This window comes from Malania oleifera, chromosome 7 (assembly GCF_029873635.1).
Source record: "Malania oleifera isolate guangnan ecotype guangnan chromosome 7, ASM2987363v1, whole genome shotgun sequence".
NCBI classification, from domain to species: domain Eukaryota; kingdom Viridiplantae; phylum Streptophyta; class Magnoliopsida; order Santalales; family Ximeniaceae; genus Malania; species Malania oleifera.
Window position 1 is genome coordinate 13375783 of NC_080423.1, and position 19036 is coordinate 13394818.

The window sequence follows — 19036 nt, forward strand, 5'->3', positions numbered from 1 at the left end:
GGAAATATATGTGAATTGATGTTTTAAATGATGATTTCTATTATCTAAATTGCATGATATGCTCTAAGAACTCTGAGGACCAGTGAGTTGTAGGCACGATACCGTTGCTAGGGATTTGTTATGTGGTCGTATGCGCCCATGCCTGAGTTGAGAGGTGTAGGGTGACCTTGTCCGATTTGCCTATGTGAGGTGAATGTACCCTCCTGAGTAAGGGCAATCAGACCAACAGCTGGAGTTGCATATACATGCGGAGTATGTTAGTAGAGAATACAGATGACTATTGTTTGGGTGGATCCACCAAGACATTAGTCCAGCCTTCGGGCCACACAACCCTGATCATGGGGGTTTATACATGACAATTAGTCCCAGGGATTTGTCTTATATGCATATATGTTAATTTATGTAAATATCAATAATTAATAAGATAACTTCGAGGGCTTGTTGAGAAAGATGAGTGTCCTACTAGTAATAATGGTATTAGAACTGAGAGAAACTACTTGTACGGGCGGGTAATCTTCCTTATCCTCGGCTAGTTGTGTGTGTGTGTAAAATAAGAATGATTTCACAAATGTGTTTATCTACTTAGTGAACTGGTTATTTTCTGTACTCTAAATGTATGCTGGCCACATACTGACATCAACTTAGTCTTTTCCTTACTGAACTGTGTCTCACCCCTACTTTACAAACTATCTTTTTAGGAAATCTTAGGGATCGGGTCTAACAAGCTAGAGGAGTCGGGCTAGTGATTTAAATTTATGTAAGTGGTGTGTATGGACGTAGATTTTATTTTTATATAGTTTTATGGGATGTAATTATGTGAAAATGAATATATTTGTGTATAAAAATAATTAGAACTCTGGTAATGCAATTTGAGGATTTTGTATTTTATTTCTGCAGCGTATATGTGTTTCATATATGATGAATAAGATATCAGGTACACAGTCATCACTAAAGTAGCACCCTAGGCCCATGTGGCGGGTCGGGTTGTTACAAAAAACCTTTAAAAACATAGCCCTATGGACCTAGGTTGTCCATCATTGATGATTCCACTCCCCCAAACCAACAAGTTTGAACTTTTCATTAATACTAGTGGTATTACAAATTTTAGGATAAAGGCCTATGTTATTTGGCAATTACCAACAACTTATGTCATAACACTAGAGACAACAAAAGTCTTATGGGTCAACACTGTCCCAACACAACCCTTGGCCAATCTCAATGTCGTAACATTTCGAGACACACAACCTAATTGGAATTACACCCAATGATACATAGTGTCATTGCACCCTAGGACACATCCCACTCGATTAGTCATTGCACCTTAGGACACATCCCACTGGATTACAACCCAGCAATGAACAAAAGTAGAACACACCTCTAAGGTCTTTTCTAACTTGCACACACAAATTGACAACTGAAAATCTATAGGACAAAAGAGCCCTTGTAAAGAGCTTAATCTATTAGGTAAAATGAAACGTTGAAACCAAATAAATCAAAATTACATCAATACAATTAAAACTAAAAAAATGACAACATGAACTTCTGGATGTGTAATTTGACTCCTCTCATATGTTGCATCTTCAGTCTTACTGTTCAGTCAATATATATAGATATTAAGCTTCATCTCAACTCAACTCAACTCCTTCGAGTATGACAGTAAATGCATGATCATTTATGAGAATTCATACGCATGCCTATGTATGCTATTCTTCATCCAAAGATAGAACTTGTAGCCATTTGAAATAAATCTTCTTGATTCTCCAAATCAAATTTGAACGTTACAGAAGTTTTGATAGGTGAGTCAACAATCTAAGATATCAAATAAAATAGGCAATAATTCAAATGACACTAGCTCAACAAGTTGATCAAGAAATATACTAATCTGAATAATAATTTACAGTGCATTTGTGAAAGAGTATGAGTGAGTTTGTGACAAAATTTACAAATAAGTCTACGAATGCAACTATGATTGCATCTGTAAGTCAAACTAGCTTTGGTTTGAATTTCCATATCCAACGTATAGAATCCTTCCAGACATGGAATGTCAAATCTCAATAAATTACAAAAATTTGATCTTCTGCAAATATTGTAATTCAATAAAGTAAAATCAAACCAGAATTTAATGAATTGTATTCCTTAAAGCTCTTTTCATTAGCTTAATAAGATATATAATCAAGCTATAATATAGAAAATATAACTAAACAAAAATGCACCAGTGTGCTTTCATTCATTAAAGCATCTGTTAATAAGTATGTGATAGACTTTGTGAATGAGCCTGTGATAGAATATGTAAATGAGTTTGATAGAACCTATGGATGCATCTATAAATGATATTTATCACATAATCAAAATATATCAACACATGTATATATTACATGATTAGTACACATCATACAAACACAAGGAGAGAGAGAGAGAGAGAGAGAGAGAGAGAGAGAGAGAGAGAGAGAGAGAGAGAGTGATATATTAAATATCACATGGTCATCAACATGCTTTATCACTTATTGAAATTTAAACATGTTGAGTATACACATGTTAAGAGTACAAGTCATCTTATTGACATGCTTGTTAGAATTTTCATATTCAACCAAACATTGATATGAGACATTTATATTCTTAGGCATCTTACAATACAAACCAAACAAAAATGTTCTTGTAAAACGAGCATCTGACTTTTAAAAATAATTTTTTTTCAAAAAAATCAAGTGATGAAAATATTTTTAATACTACGAACCAAACCTCAAGGTAATTATTTCACTATAACGAATAAAATGTAGTCATCTCTTTCCATGGGAGTCCACTATTTGTACAGACTGGGAGCGTATAACTTGCAATGAACCTGTCATATTGTGTTTAGTGTTCTTTTCTCGTTTTTTTTTTTTTTTTTTTTTTTTTTTTTTTAAAAATTTTTTTAATGCAATTGGCAGAAAATCTTCCAATGTTTCAAGAGGCAACTATCACTTGTCCAAGCATTATCATCACTGATTCCAAAAAAGCACTTATGATTCCAAGCATTATCATCATTGATGCGCAAAACCAGAAATCATACACTGTGCAAAGATTTAACACCCACATGCTCATATTGCATTTAATTCATCCATAATAAAGTTCCCATCCTTGGCAAAGCAAAACATAGTGCAGAAGTGAAATACTCCCAAAGAAAAAAGAGAAGCTTTAAGTCAATGAGTTTCCTCACCCAGGGAAGAGAATTCAATACATTTCTTTTTCCTCTCAACTTGATCATCTCTCTCTTTGTTTCCAAGCCCTCCCACTTCTTGGCATTCGTCTGAATGAGCCTCACATCTCTTCCTCTGAGGAATAACCCGAAAGAATGCAGTCTTCCAATCCCCTGTTTTCAAGAACTGAAGGAGTATCTCTATCACTTGGTTCACAGTAAGAACCTGCACCCAAATATGATAGAGAGAACCTTAGGACACTGGGTGCCGCACATAGCATTTTAAAAATACATTCGTCTTTACCATGAAAACTTAACCGAGTACTAAAGAGCTTGATTTCAATGGAAATTTGAGTGTGACAATTTATGAAATTTTCAATTATTGATAGAAAGATCATTTTTAATTTAAACAATCTGAACTCTGAGTAAATTATGTAAATTTCATTTGGGAAATGTTAAAATAGATGGTCATGAACAATTTAGAACCAAAATGAAATGCCCCACGATTTTCTTTTTCTTTAGTTTTAAAATTGAAAACCCAAAATTTTAAAAATTTTGATCAGAAGATCGCAATAAAGAAACAGAATGCAGTTTCCATTTTGACGCCTCCCAAAATAAAAAATTTTGCCAAAATTTAATACTTTGAGCTTAACCTAGAGCTTTCATCCAAACTGCGTCGCTGAGGTCAAGGATTGTAAAAAAATAAAAATATAACAGGAGGCTTGCAAAAAAATGAACCCTTCTCTCATATGCATAGAGAACTGCGGGTATATCTTTATAGACAAACATTTACAAATTAACCAGCTTCAAAGAAAAGAAAAAGGTTGGAAGACCAACCATACCTGTGAGCTGGACATCTTTAAGTAATTCCCTATTGGTAGTTTGGCTGTTTGGATTCCTTGGTCTTTTGCTTTCTTCATGGTTATCCCTTTCCACCGGTTTCGATCCACTAATCCACCGACAATATATATTTTCTTTGAATCAAGTTCTTCCAAAATTGTTTCTGCATCCGCTGTGAGATATACTAGATGCTCCTTCTGATCCTGCAAGGCTTCAATATATGACCTATTTTCTTTCTCAATTATCCACTTATCAAATCCTGAGACCATTTTCAACTGGCTCTCTATTTCTCCCTGGCATCCAGTTAGCCAAAGATGGACAGGGGAAGTACATCTTCCATTTACTGCATAACAAAACATTATCTGTGGGTTTCGTTGGCAGCAAATTGTGTCAGAAACCAGAACAAATCATTTCCCAGATCAAAAAAGGACAAAGAAAAAAAGGGAAGAAAAACAGCGGATCACGGATGTAACAATAAATAGAAGAAGTAAATCTTCCATTCGCTGCATAACAAAACATTATCTGCAGGTTTTATTGGCAGCAAATTGTGTCAGAAACCAAAACAAATCATTTCCAATAACAAAGCAAAAAGGAGAAGAAAACAGCGAATATAACAATAGTCTTTGGAATGCTTACCGACATAATTGATGAGATGGTACAAAATTCAATAGAAATCAATGAACACTTTAGAGAACAATCATGAGAGGAAATTTTATTGCTAACTAATATCCAATTGAGCAAATTTACAAGAAAGGAGGGTTGTAGGCATCCGAAGGATTAGGGTACAGAAAACAATGAAGATATTGGAGAATAATAGCAAATGGATTTTGTGTTTAAATTAGTTCATGCCAATCAGGCAAATTTAAAAGCAACAAGGATTTCCGATGCAGGACAGTGAAAAAGAAAGAGCAGAAGAGAAAGAGGCGAAGCAAAAGAAGAAAGGAGGAAAAAGAAGAAGGAACGAGAAAGAATAAAGACAATTCAGAAAACATGCCTTCATGCTCTGCTTCACATTGGATCTCTCCAATTCTTTTTGTAGTTTAAAAACATTCCCAATTAAATACTTGCCATGTTACTTTATGGTGTGAAATCTGTGCATTACTTTTTGAAACTAGCTAGAATTATCACCAAACTTGCAACACCATAAACTCATTTCCTGGAATAAGTGGGCATTAGATGACCAAGATAAAAGGGGCCTAATCAAATCCTTCCATAAAAAATGGAGAGGTCACATAGTCCAGGAAAATATGGATCAATTCTTAGTCAAAGATCTTTGCGGATGGGAGAATTGTGGATTGATGCCCCTTGGTGATGTGGGCAACACAAGAGGCATCCTCATTTTGTGGAATCTCAACGTGGCGGAGATGATCGATCATTCCATCAACTCCTCTTTCTCATGCATATTTAAAAATCTAGATGACAATTTTCTATGGGTTCTCACTGGGGTCTATCGTCTAGGCGAAAAACCTCATAGGCATTTGTTTTGGACTGAACTCTTGGAGATTATAGGCTGTTGGGATGCACCTTGGGTTATTGGAGGATATTTCAACCTGATGTTGCACCCCTATGAAAGTGGAACGAGTGGAGAACAGATGTATGAGTGAGCTCCTAGACTTCACCAACGTGAATGCCCTCATCGATCTCCCTCTCATTGGTGGTGCTTTCACTTGGTCCAACTCTAGGGAACCATCTTCCTTCTCAAGGATTGACAAATTCCTTATCTCAATGCATTAGGATACTCACTTTCAAAGAACCACTCGAGAGCTCCTACCCAGGCCCATGTCGGAACATTTTACTATCATCATTGACACATATTGAATCAAACGGGGACCAACCCCCATTCTGTTTTGAAAAATGTAGTTTCTAACTTGAAATTTACAGAGTCAAAATGTGTAAGCCTCAACAAAGAGGCACAAAAGGCATGCCTTTTGTACAAATGCATAACCCTGGGAGTGTAATGCATTGGTCTTTCGGGAATTTGGCCCTTTAGACTAAGTCTCAAGGTGTTCTAGGCAAGCCTAAATCGAGCCTTTTAAAACATTGATGACAACAACAATAATAAATGACATCATGCTCAGATCCATGTCCACCCTATCACACTTAATTGTCGCCAGAAAATACGTTCCCATCGCTACCCTTCTAAGATCCACCTCCACCCTTCATTATTTTATAAAACCAACAGCCAAAAACAGAACCCTTTGAAAACCATACAAAACCCTATTGCCAGAAAGTGCCCCATGCGCTGCCACATGAGAGAGATTCCAGCCACCTTTTTCTCATTTTTTTTCTCCACCATGTTCTGATTCCTTCCCTGGACCATATTATCAAGCTGTTGGGCATGTTTTTTGCTCAAATGTCCAACCTCTTTTGACCATGCACTCTTGATAATCCATTAGTTATTGTTCGGTGTTCGTAATGGCCTTTTTTGTGAGTTTCTTGGAGCAGTGGCAGTGTTCGTAAGTTGAATTATGAGGTTGTGGCAGTGCTATATCAGTTGGTAAGTCATCCACGGTTGTTTCGGTGTTTCACATTGTTTTTGGTTGTCCCGATTAGTTTTCATTGTTCTTCTTGTTTGACATTGGTGTCGCTACTGGTTTGTGAGTGTTGGAATGGAATCTATGAATCCCAAAAACATGTTTCCTTCATCGCTGCCAAGTTGGATGAAAAGAATTATGTGCAATGTTCTAAGGTTGTTCAGCTTGATTTAGCATGATTAGGAAAATCTGACCACTTGCTCCAATCCGATCCTTCGAATGAGAAGAGAAAAGATGTTTGGATTCAAAAAGATGCCTTGATTGTTTCCCTCTTCTGGAATTTGGTGGAGCCCCAGATTGCATCTAGATATATGCAAAGAGATTTGGGATTATGCCAAGCTTCTATACTCTAGTAACATTAAAAATTGTGCTCAATGCCTATTTGGTGGGTAATTGATATATGAACGCATCAATAGTAATATTAGAATTTAAAATGCCGAAATATTCAATACCAAAATTGGAAATTTAATGTAACTGCTAGGTCGAAGGCCCAAAAGCATCAACATAGTTCAACATCAAAAGAAAAGAGTACAATAAACAATTTCAAGTCTAAAATCTAAAAATCCTCCTCAATCATCACTCATCACTCATCATTCATCATAAACTAAGTTTGCCAAGATATCATCATCTTCTTCTTCATCATCAGAATTTCCTTCTCCAACATATTTTTCCTCTTCCGTCTCCTTTGCACTATCTACTTGGATCTCATCCTCATCTACAAGTTCCAACATTGTAGTCCGGCCCCTAGCACAGCTAGATGAAGTTCTTCCTCTAGCAGATGATGGCATATTTTCACTTATTCTTGATCTAGTGTGATGCAGGGGGTTATTTACCCCAGCAGCTCTGCCAAAAGAACCCCAAATCAAAAATCATATTCAAACGCAGGTTCATCATCCTCATTGGAATCGCCATCCATCCCACCAATCAACCACTCATTACTCTCATCAATGTCCTTTAGAAGGGTGGGATCAATGGTGTCATGCTTGTTGTATTGGTGCCTCAAAGTTCGATTATATTTCACAAATACCAAATCATTCAAGTGTTGCTGGACTAGCTTTTTTCTTCTTTTGTTGTGAAGCTGCAAGAAGTTTAAATTAATATGGTAAATAATGACTCTAAAAAGCAATAGATTGGTAATTCATGTTCTTTAATCCACGATATCCTAATCACTTACATGTTGGAATATGCTCCAATTTCTTTCGCAACCGGTAGCAGTATGCGTGAGGTTAAGGATTTTCACAGCAAACCTTTGCAAGTTTAGAGCCGATGATCCAAATGATATCCGTCATTGCGCTATTACAAAATAAATTTTAAATGAATACCTACTAGCTAAATAGCAAAAATAATTTCAGATAGAAAGAGGTGGTAAAAATGCCACTTTACCTGGTGCTTTTATCTTCCATTGTCTCACTGCCAAATTAATTCCAAAGAGGCCACTAGCGCTAGTGTAATTTTCCAACTCATGTAAGACTTTATCTTGCACTTCATGGGTTGGCGCCAACCTGCAATACATTTGCACAAACGTGCCATGATTTCTTCATCTTGCGCAATGTGGGGCGTTTGAATAGAAATATTTCGGGTTCAAGTAGTGTGCAGTGGCATGCAAAGGTTGATGGAGTTGGCATCCCCACCTTGTATCAATAATTTCAAATGCCTCCTTGCATTTATCCTCTCTCTCACAGGAAGCCTTAGCTATGGCTTCCTTGGCCCTATCCATTGCTTCATAAATATATCCCATTGCAGGTTTTTTTATCCCATCAACCAAACGGAGTACACAAACAAGTAGGTCTGTCAATTTAAGTGCATAGACAATGGTACTCCAAAAGTTAGGCATCAAAACAATACTAGTAGCTCTTTTTCCAACTGCCTCCTTTGCTCATTTAGTAGTATTCCAATCCTCAGAAGTAAACATCTTCGTCAAGTCATTCTTTTGAAGGTGGATCAAACAAAGAGTAATGAAGGCAATTGCAAATCTTTTAACTGAGGGTCTTAGTAACTCATTTCCTCCAATGAACTGTCTCATAAAGTTCACCACACCAACACGGTTATAAATATAACCATTTAAAAATATTAACCTTTTTTAAAGTTTTATGAATTGTAGGCATCTTCTCAATATCCTACAATATTAAATCGAGTCAATGAGCAACACACGGTGTCCAATATAAATGTGGCCTCTTTGCTTCCAACAATCTCCCTACTCAAAAATCAAGGAGTGAAACCTTTAAAATATTAAAATAAACAATATATACACTATATAATGTAGTTCTAGAAATAAATTCTTACTTGCTGCACCATAGTTCGAAGCATTATCAGTTACTACTTGAATCACATTTGATTCTCCAATTTCTTCCACCATCTCATCAAGCAATTTGTACATTTTATCTGCATTCTTGACAATATTAGAAGCATCAATAGACTTGACATTGATCCCCTTGGAGAGTTCACTAAGAAGTCTATTATGTCTTTATAAGCAACTGAATCTCTCCAACCATCAGACATAATTGAGCATCCATATTTTTCCTATTCCTCCTTATGGACCTTCATCAACTTTTTCGTTCGACTAAATTCCTACTTTAGGAAAGGAACTCTCACTTCATGATAGCTAAGCGGCTTTACTCTAGGGACCATATTGCCCAATCGATTTAGGTGCCACTGCAAAGCTGTCCAAACATATAGCATCAAATGGTATTCCAGCATCAAGCATTGACCTAGCAAAATATACCATTGCCTTTTTTCTTAATACTTTCTTGCACGCCTCATTTATTGATGTTTGCTTCATTTTCCCTTCTTTTCTAGTTTGAATCACTTTCTTTGGATCAAGAGTAAAAAACAAGATCAAGAGTAAAATACAAGTTTATAGACCCCTTTTGTTTTGGTTTTTTTTCATGGTAGATTGGTATGAACTTCCACTTCCACTACTAAGCACTCTCTTGCCATGAGTGTCAATTTCCTAAACTTCATCCACTTCATCTTCACCATAACGATCTATGTCATCAAAGTCAGGCAATAACTCATTTTCCTCCTTTTCTATATCTTTCTTCAACATATACTCCCTAATCTCCTCACGTACATGAGTAGGGCACTTGGTGCATTCTTTTACATGTCGAAATCCACCGACAATGTGTTGCTTTGCCCGAAATATTCCTCCCTTTGTGACTTTGCCACAAAATTGCAAGTCAAATTATTTCATTGTTTTTATCATCCAAATGTGCATACTTCCAAGCACGATCTTTCTTTGCAGAGCCAAAGTTTCCATTTCCAAAATCCATTTAAGATTTAAGACAATATCCTAATTGCAAAAGCAATGTATAATATATTTCAAAAAAATGTATAGTTTGTATACTGCATTTCCAAACAAATTACAAAACAGCAGCTGAATTCAATAAAAAATGTTATATGTTAATTATAAGTTTGCATTAAAACTACATAATTAATTACATATAATATATAATAAGAAGTAGTAGGTAGCAAAAGAATAGAAAAAGAACTGAAAAAGAAGACGACGACTTGTTAGTCTAAGCTTCGAAGTAGCCTGACGACTCACAAAGGCTAAAACATCAAAGATGAAGGGCTCCTGCTGGTTCGAAGGCTTGAAGACAAAAGGCTCGTGCTGGTTTGAAGGGTCGAAGAAGAAGGGCTCCTACTAGTTTCAGGCTGCTTCAAAGGGTCGAAGATGAAGGGCTCCTGTTGTTTTCATGCTGGTTCAAAGAGTTGAAGTGCTAGTTCGAGTCGAAGGCTTGAAGACAAAGGGCTAGGGCTTGTTTGAGTCAAAGGCTGGATTGATGGGAAGAGGTCTAGGGCTGGTTATGGCTACGTTTTCTTTATTAACATGTTCAAAATTCCAAGGCGCGACTCATTGCACCTCGAGCATCAGTGCGCCTACCTGCAACTCTTGAAGGTAGCCTCACCTCAAGAGGAATGATGTGCTAGCCTCACTACCCCATTGCGCCTTGCGCCCCTCACGCCTGCTTTTGAGTACTATGGGACAGCCTACACCACAAAAGGTGATTCTAGTTCTCTACCAAACAAAAACAAAGTTATTGAGGTGGTTCAAGTGATCGTAATGGTAGAGATGGACGAGATAAAGGCACTTCTCGCAAGTCCACTTGTTCGCAAGTCCACTCATTGTAGACAAGGTAATCATGCTATTGAGCAATGTTGGGGTCTCCACGGTAGACCTTCACATGTTGCCAATGCAACCACCACCGCTCCACACCTTTGGGACTGAGTGGGCAGCAACATAGTGTCTCTATGTTAGAGGAAAAGTATTCCAAGTTCCAACAATATCAAGTGTCACAACAAGCTTCTCTTCCCATTGCATCTCTTGCCCAAACAAGTAATCCCACAACATGTTTGTCATCTAGTACTGCTCATCCTATTCCTTAGGTTATAGACTCCACTGCCACTAATCATCTCACACGTGTGCCTAGCTTCTTCCCTACTCTTCGGTATCCTACAAATTTATTTTGTGTTATTCTTCCTGATGGATCCACCACTATCGTCAAGGGAATTAGGATTATAAATCCCACTTCTTCTATTTCTCATCCTTCAGTTTTGTATATTCCCAAGTTTCCTTCAATCTTATGTCTGTTAGCAAGATCACTACATCCATGAATTGTTCAACAACATTCTTCCCTGATTTTTTGGTTATTCGAGATTTGAATATGAGGAAGACATTTGGCAGAGGGCGTGAAGCTGGTGGACTTTATCACTTTGAGTCGATATCTCCTCATACCGCCTGTGCTACTATTGCCACACCTATCCAAATTCACTGTCGCCCTGGTCATCCTTTATTGGAAAAGTTGAAATGTATAGCTCCTAATTTGAGTTCTCTATCTAGTCTTGATTGTAAGTCTTGTCAATTGGTAAGGCATCATCATGTCCTTTTTGCTTCCCGAGTCAATACACAGGCTACAAGCCCTTTCATGTTTGGGGGGTCCTAGTAGAGTTGTGTCCAGGTTGGGTTTCCGATACTTTGTAACCTTTGTAGATGATTCTTCAAGGATGACTTGGCTATATTTAATAAAAGAACCTTCTGAGTTATCCATATATTTTGTGCCTTTTGTTCTAAAATAAAGACTCAATTTGGTTTGCCAGTTTGAATACTTCAGAGTGATAATGCTAAAGAGTTCAGTTCACAATTCACTACTTATATGACTCAGTTTGGTATTATTCATCAATCATATGTGCTCACACTCCTAAACAAAATGGAGTTTTAGAGAGGAAAAATAGACATATCCTTGAAATAACTCGCACCTTACTTTACCAAATGCATGTACCTAAAGTTTTTTGGAGTGATGTTGTACTTAATGCTTGCTATCTGATCAATAAGATGCCATCCTCTATTCTTAGTTGTAAAATTCCCTACTCCATTCTCTTTCTTAATTCACCTTTATTCTCTCTACCTCCTCGTACATTCAGATGTGTGTCCTTTGTTCATCAACTAACTCCTAAGGTGGATAAGTTGGATCCTCGTACTATAAAATGTCTTTCTAGGCTATTCACATACTCAAAAGGGATATCGTTGTTATAGTTTTACGCTACATCGCTTCTTTGTTTCTATATATGTTATCTTCTTTGGTCTACACCTTACTACACCAAGTCCCTGAATGCTTTAATCTCAATAAATCTCTTCCTCTATCTAATCTTCCAGATTCTAGTTTGTTGTTCTTGCCCAATCAATTACCTATGTCTCCATGTAGTTCGAGTCCTTCTCATCGTCTCAATCATCCTAATTTGCAAGTGTATTCACGACGGCAACTTCAAGGAAGCAAGTCCCCTCTAGCTTCTACTACCGCGACTTTGGTTTCCCTGTCTAATGATCATATTTCCCATGATGTTGATCCTCTCATTGCTGTCTAGAAAGGTAAACATACCCAACATCCCATTTCCAACTATGCTTGTTATGACTTCTTATCACTCACCTATTTTTGTTTTGTTACTTCTCTATCATCTGTTGCCCTTTCTAAACCTGTTTCAGAAGCCTTAGTCCACTCTAGGTGGAGGAATGCCATGGTTGAAGAGGTGAATGCTTTACATGACAATGGTACTGAGGACTCTATATCTCTCCCTCCTAACAAGTCTGTGATTGGTTGTCATTGGATATACACTGTGAAAGTCAATCGTGAAGGTTCTATGGCTCATTTGAAGACACGTCTTGTTGTCAAGGGGTATACTCAAGTGTATGGTTTAGATTATTCTAACACTTTTTCTCCGATTGCCGAACTTACATTAGTACGTTTGTTCATCTCCTTGGATACAACTTGTCACTGGCCTCTACATTAGTTAGATGTGAAGAATGTTTTCTTGCATGGTAATCTTGAGGAGGAAGTCTATATGGAGCAACCACCTAGGTTTGTTGCTCAAGGAGTGTCAAGCTTAGTGTGTCGGCTCAAGAAGGCCCTATATGGTTTAAGACAGTCTCTTAGAGGATGGTTTTTTCGATTCAATGTTGTAGTGCTTGCATTTGGTCTTTGACGTTGTGTAGTGGATCATTCTGTGTTTTATCTTCATACTACTCCGGGTAGGATCCTTCTAGTTGTATATGTGGAAGATATTGTTATTACAAGTGATGATGATAAAGATATTCAAAGTCTCAAACTCTTTCTACAGACTAAGTTTTAAATTAAAGATTTGGGACCATTGAAATACTTCTTAGGTATAAAAGTATCTGGATCTCATATGGGAATTGTTTTGGCACGAAAGAAGTATGTTCTTGATATGTTGGATGAAATTGGACTACTGGGATCCAAACTGATTGATACATCCAAGATCCTAGCAGCAAGTTAGTGTTGGGTGTAGGTGATTTATAGCCTAATGCTGAATGATACCAAAGACTTGTTGAAAAGTTGAATTATCTCACAGTCACTTGACCATACATGTCTCTTGCAATAGGTGTTGTGAGTTGATTTCTGAATTCTCCAAGGACAAGTCACTAGGATACAGTAATTCGCATCTTGAGATATCTCAAAGGTACACCTGGGAGAGGTCATTTATATCAAAATTAGGATCACACTTAAATTCAAGGATATACCGATGCTAATTGGGCTAGGTCACCCTTTGATCGAAGATCCACAACCAAGTACTGTATCTTGGTTGGTGGTAATTTGGTTTCTTGGAAGAGTAAGAAACAAACTGCGGTGGCCAACTCAAGTGTTGAATCAAAGTATAGAGTTATGGCTTACACTATTTGTGAACTTGTTTGGTTAAAGAACATCTTGAAAGAATTGGGTTTTTGAGCCTATGGAGTTGATGTGTGATATCAAGCTGCTCTTCATATTGCCTCCAACCTAGTCTTTTATAAGCAAACAAAACACATTGAAGTTGATTGCCATTTTGCTCGGGAGAAACTTGTGCAGAAACTCATTACTACAACTTATGTGAGCTCCACTATGCAGCTTGTTGATTTGTTAACCAACGCTTTGGGGGGTGCTTGTGTTAAATTTATTTGTAACAAGCTAGGAGCATATGATATTTTCGCTCCAGCTTAAGGAGGAGTGTTAAAGGTTATTTTAACCTTTTAGTACTATTATTAAGTGTGTTAGTCTGTTAATTAGTGAGAGTTAGTAAGGATTTATGGTCATTAGAATGTATTTGATTTGTACTATAAATAGAGGGAGACACCTATCTTCAAGTTAGGTCATTCATTGAATCAAAATCTCAACAATGCTAGTGTCACCGATAACCACTGGGTTGATCTAGCCAATTCATTCGATTGACACAGTGGCTTCAACAAGTTGGTTAACGGTCTAGTTTTTTAAAAAAAATTTCATGACTGCTTTCAATCGGCATACAGTAGACATCTGAAGGGACTGCATACCAGCACCTAACATGCCTTAATAAGGAGAAATCTTGATAAAAAAAAATCCATTTAAACAAAAATATAAGGTATAGATGTTTTATTTTATAAGTTTTATATAACATTGCCTTTAGAGGGAGGGAAAAAAGGGGAAAAGTGAGTATATATATATATATATATATATATATATATATATATACTTTTCCTCCATTTAGTAGGGTTAAAATCTAAGAAAGGAAAGAAAAAGATGGAAATGGTGCTTTTTCTTCCAAATCAATCCCATAAAAAGTGGGGCAAAAAAGGATGAAAAGAGATTTGCCCATTGAATTGAGTCATAAATTTTTTTTTCCTTTCCACATTCTTATCTTCGATCAAGCAACAATAGGGAAAGGAAAGCACACCTTATATCCTTCTCTTTTCCCTTCCTTCTACCCTTTCCTTCCCCTTTGCTTCTACCCAATCCCTACCAAACACAAGTAAAAGATCAAATGCAAACTATTGCAATTTATTTGGGCAAAGTTTAGACGGATGCATAAACTGACAAAGTTCAGCATAACCCTACAATAGAAGTAATCGAACTTTTGAAAAATAGAGATCCAATTTAATCACACAAATTAATAGCTTGCAAACCGTAGATGAGCATTACAAAGTATTGCAAATAAAGCCTAAAGATAGGTAAAATTCCAAAATCATTCTAAGTAATTCCAAAATGACCCAAGTCCATTTTCAAATACATATTGCCTATCATCCTGAACTAGAATTCTTTCCATGTATTGACTTTTGTCATTGTCACAAGCTCTGCAACTTATTCATAATGTTTTCACCAATTAATTCATGAATTCAAAATTGCTCACTAAAAAGATTCCAAACTTGCCTCTCAAGGGTAGGTTCATTATAATTTGTACCTGCAATTTCCCTATTTCCTAGTTCTATATTATGTCATGGAGTTTGAATATAAGACTGTAGGCTACTCAAAAAAAAATCTTTTGACAAGTGCCTTTAAATATCCAAAATATAGAAAAATTATTAATATAGGGTAAATACACTTCCACCCCCGAAACTATATCATCCATTACAAATGTCCCTTTAAACTTTTAAAGGTGATACTTACATCCCCTAGACTATCAAAAGGGTAATGGAGTTAAAATCCATTACTAAAATAATAAAAATATTTTAATGCTTTTTTTTTTAATTTCTCTCCATCTAGTTTGGAAGCAACTTTCAATGGCAATAATCAAACAACCACAAGACTGCAAAATTGTAGTGAAGTTTCTATATCATATAAATTCACTACACATTAAATTTATAAAATAAATAATTATTTCTTCTATCTGGTACAAATTATTTGTTTTATTAAGCTTTTTGGACAGTACAATGCAATTTTATAACATATATGCTATGTGAATGGATAAAAATCGTAATCTATTTTATTAATGTTTACGATAGTACCAATGTTTACAAGTTTTTCTCTTTTTTTATTCTTATATTTCAATTAATTATACCATGTTTTTAACATGTTATTTCTCTTGTATTTTTCCCCTTATGGATTTTTTTTTTTTTTTTTTGCGTATTACCTGGAACTCCAATCTATATAAGCCCTTCAAAACCCCTAGTTAGTACCAAACCAGTGGAGGACATTACCAGCCCTCCTTTATGAGCATTTTTGTCATGCTCATATAGTAAACTTTATCAATAATAATATTCCTTAGGCTTCTAAGGGTAATTTTATCAAAAAAATTATTAACCATTCAAGTACCATTTACATTACAATAATCTGTTATATTTAACTATAATTTTTTAATTGAGAGGGCTTTTTACAACCCTAGACATAGTTTGGGAGGTATAAGTGTCACTTTTAAAGGTTCAAGTGGCATTTGTAGTAGATGGTATAGTTTAGGGGATGTAAGTGTAGAGGTCTTCGGCATACAAAATGGAAAAATTTTACTTCTCAAGTTCGTTTATATCACCAACTGGCACAAGTATGTCCTTGCCTATTGTTTAATTCAGAATCTATTCTGCAACTTGACTGAAAATCCTATTTAACTGACCAGAGCAGAAATCAGCTCTTTGGGGGATCCTGTATCCCTAAAACCCTTCAAAAAGAATACATACGTACACACAGAGACGCACACATGGGGTACCTGCTATTTTGTAGCCATTGAAACACAATGATATTAAAATTCATAGTACTCTAAAATAAACACCTTTAAATGAAATATCAAAGTAGCCACTATTATTGTACTTCATAATTCAATATATCATCATCTTCTGGTCATTTTAGGGGCCTAATTATAAGGCTAGAACCCAGCCTCAACTATTCAAAGATTTGCAGTTTTTTTTTGTCTTACTTTTTCTTTTTTTCTTTTTTCTTTTTTCTTTTCTGTTCTCTCTCCATTTTTTTTTTTTGGATTTTCAAATTCATATTTTACAGAGAAATACCCTACACTTCTTATCCTTCTTGTCCTGTAGCATTTTCTCTCTTTATCTAATTTCCTACCTCTAATTCCAGACCATGCACATATCCACCCAAATAACTTATTTTTTAAAGAACAAAAAAATTTACATATTTTTATAAATATAACAATTATTTTTTTTTTTTAGCATAAAAATATCAACTATTATTAGAATAATGATGGTAATGAGACTGGCACAGACATAAAATGTGCCTCATTCTAGGGAAAAATAAAGAAAATGGGGGCAAGGGCAAAGCAATTGGGGCAAAGGAAGAAATAACCAAGGGCGGACCTGCTGAACGAGGCTGTGAATCTCACTAGGCGTCATAAGATGCGCGAACTCAAGGTCGACGACGACGTTCTGGCCGTGTTCTTTAGCTTCGGTGAGCCTCTGGATCTTCCCCTCCCTCTCCTCAGCCCGCTTCTCCATCCTCTCCTTCCTGAGCCCTCTCCGAGCCTCGATCTTCTTTTCCCTCTCCGCCTCCGACATGCTCGCCAGCATCTCCGCCCACTCCCGGCGCTTCCGTTTCCCCTCCTCCCTCTTGCGCTCCTTCATCGCCGCCTTCTTCTCCGCCTTCCTCGCTTCGAACCTCTGCTGCTTCAACAGCTTCTTTTGAGCGTTCTTCGACATCGTTTGGGGAGGAGGAGGGGAAGCGCGGTCGCCACTGGATTGGGTATCGGCAGCCGGTGGTTCTGTTGGGATGATGGCCTCCATAGTTGGAGCTTGTGTGCAAGCGTGAGGGTCGAGCCGGAGGCGAAAGGAGGAGAGTCTGTGGAAGGGGCACACTGGTCCGGCGAATCTAGGGAGGGAGGGGAAGTGGGCGTTTAGTGACATTGGGAGGGCTGCGGAGGGTGTTAGGACCCATGGAAAATCTTGTTGACGTATGCTTTTTTTTTTTTCCAAAAATGGATGATAATTTGTAACTCTACTTAGGAAAATAAATTTCATGTCACATACTTAATTTATTTATATTTTAAAATGTTACAAAATATCAAAATATGAGAGGACTGGCCTAAATTAGAAAACCTTATGTATTCTAATGGGGAAAACACTTAAAAAAGAAAAATATAAAGAATAGGAAATGAAGAATTGAGAGAATGTGAGTTGCCTCTCCAAAGACCAAATGCAAACCCCTCTCTCCAGGGACAAAATGCAAACCCCTCCAACAAATGGGCCAAAGCAGCAAGTTCTCCCTTTCTCCCACTTAGATATGACCCAAAAAACACTTGCATGATCTATTTATGAATCAAATAGATAATGCAATTGGAAAGGAAAGGAAGTTGAAATTTAAAATTTCAACTTCCACAATTATGAACCAACAACCAATAGTGCCTCTAGTTTGTTTCTTGAGACGTGACAATCATTAAGTCTCGTGATATATCCAAAACCACCAATCAATTAAAAGAAAGAAATTCAAATTTTGAATTTTAATATGGCCAATCCAGCGTCTTGTGGTGATTGGTCGACTGCTAATGAGTTGGTGCCAATTTAATTTGCGCATGTACAAAAAAAAAAAAAGAAGGGCAAGTGGTCAACTGACCACTTTTGTGGATGGTTGACCACACAACGCAGTTTTATTCTCCTCTTTGTTTTGGCTCAATTTTATTCAACAATGTTATAAAAATGTTTGATTAAAAAATGACTGTTGATAGTCACCTCTCTTTTACTAACATTTTTAGTATAAAATGTTAGAAAAAGGTAAATATGTCTCTTATTTTTTTTAACCAAACTGAACAAAGGAATGTGTAAACTTCCATATCTTTATGTACCAATCTTACTTTAGTTGGAGACTCAGCTAAGATTGCCAAACCATTCACAAGTTCTTCTTATATGCTTTACCATTGAATTCATTTCAAAATTGCATCCCGATTTCAATGATTTGCTGAACATTTTACAAGCATTCTTGTTACTTGGCTTGGAAATTAGCGAGGATAAATATAATGGTTAAGGATCGGGAAAAGTTAGGAAAACACAATGCTTAGGTAAGAACGTTATTGATTGCTTTAACAATAGTTTATTTATTATTATTTTTTCTTTCTTCCTTTTGTTAATACATAATCAATTCTAAAATTTCAAGGCCAATTTTGACCAAGTAAAAGTCTGTATCTCTCAAAACCCAAAACACGAAAGTTTTAGAACTCTTTCTTAGATTTCCCCATAATTTTGAATCATCTCAATCGAAACTTGGAAGAAAAAATTATGCCTAGATTACGAAGTAATGCCAAAGCAATCCAT

The 19036-nt window shown here is 36.4% G+C and overlaps 1 protein-coding gene across 2 annotated transcripts; it reads right to left on the reverse strand.

The window, feature by feature from the left end:
- Positions 1 to 3059: 3059 nt before the first annotated feature.
- Positions 3060 to 17977, reverse strand: LOC131160087 (tRNA (guanine(9)-N1)-methyltransferase). Of its 2 annotated transcripts, XR_009137926.1 has the most exons (5): positions 17093 to 17690; positions 14749 to 14810; positions 7933 to 8051; positions 7724 to 7842; positions 6999 to 7627 (listed from the first exon to the last, which is right to left on the reverse strand). XR_009137926.1 is itself a non-coding variant. In XM_058115415.1 (3 exons), exons 1-3 carry the CDS (start codon positions 17747 to 17749, stop codon positions 3180 to 3182), a joined length of 1239 nt encoding a protein of 412 aa, XP_057971398.1. In that variant the 5' UTR covers positions 17750 to 17977; the 3' UTR covers positions 3060 to 3179. The 2 variants fall into 2 exon arrangements, 1 of the variants encoding a protein (XP_057971398.1); XM_058115415.1 differs by lacking the exons at positions 6999 to 7627; positions 7724 to 7842; positions 7933 to 8051; positions 14749 to 14810 and adding exons at positions 3060 to 3401; positions 4018 to 4377 and having other exon boundaries at positions 17093 to 17977.
- Positions 17978 to 19036: the final 1059 nt, after the last annotated feature.

Excerpts from the sequence above, each read along its gene's own strand:
- LOC131160087 (XM_058115415.1), bottom strand. The coding sequence starts at position 17,749 with ATGAAATTTATTTTCCTAAGTAGAGTTACAAATTATCATCCATTTTTG. Across the intron at positions 4,378-17,092 it reads TTCACAGCCTCGTTCAGCAG|ATAATGTTTTGTTATGCAGT; the intron begins GTCCGCCCTTGG and ends CGAAACCCACAG. Across the intron at positions 3,402-4,017 it reads TAAAGATGTCCAGCTCACAG|GTTCTTACTGTGAACCAAGT; the intron begins GTATGGTTGGTC and ends ATTTGGGTGCAG.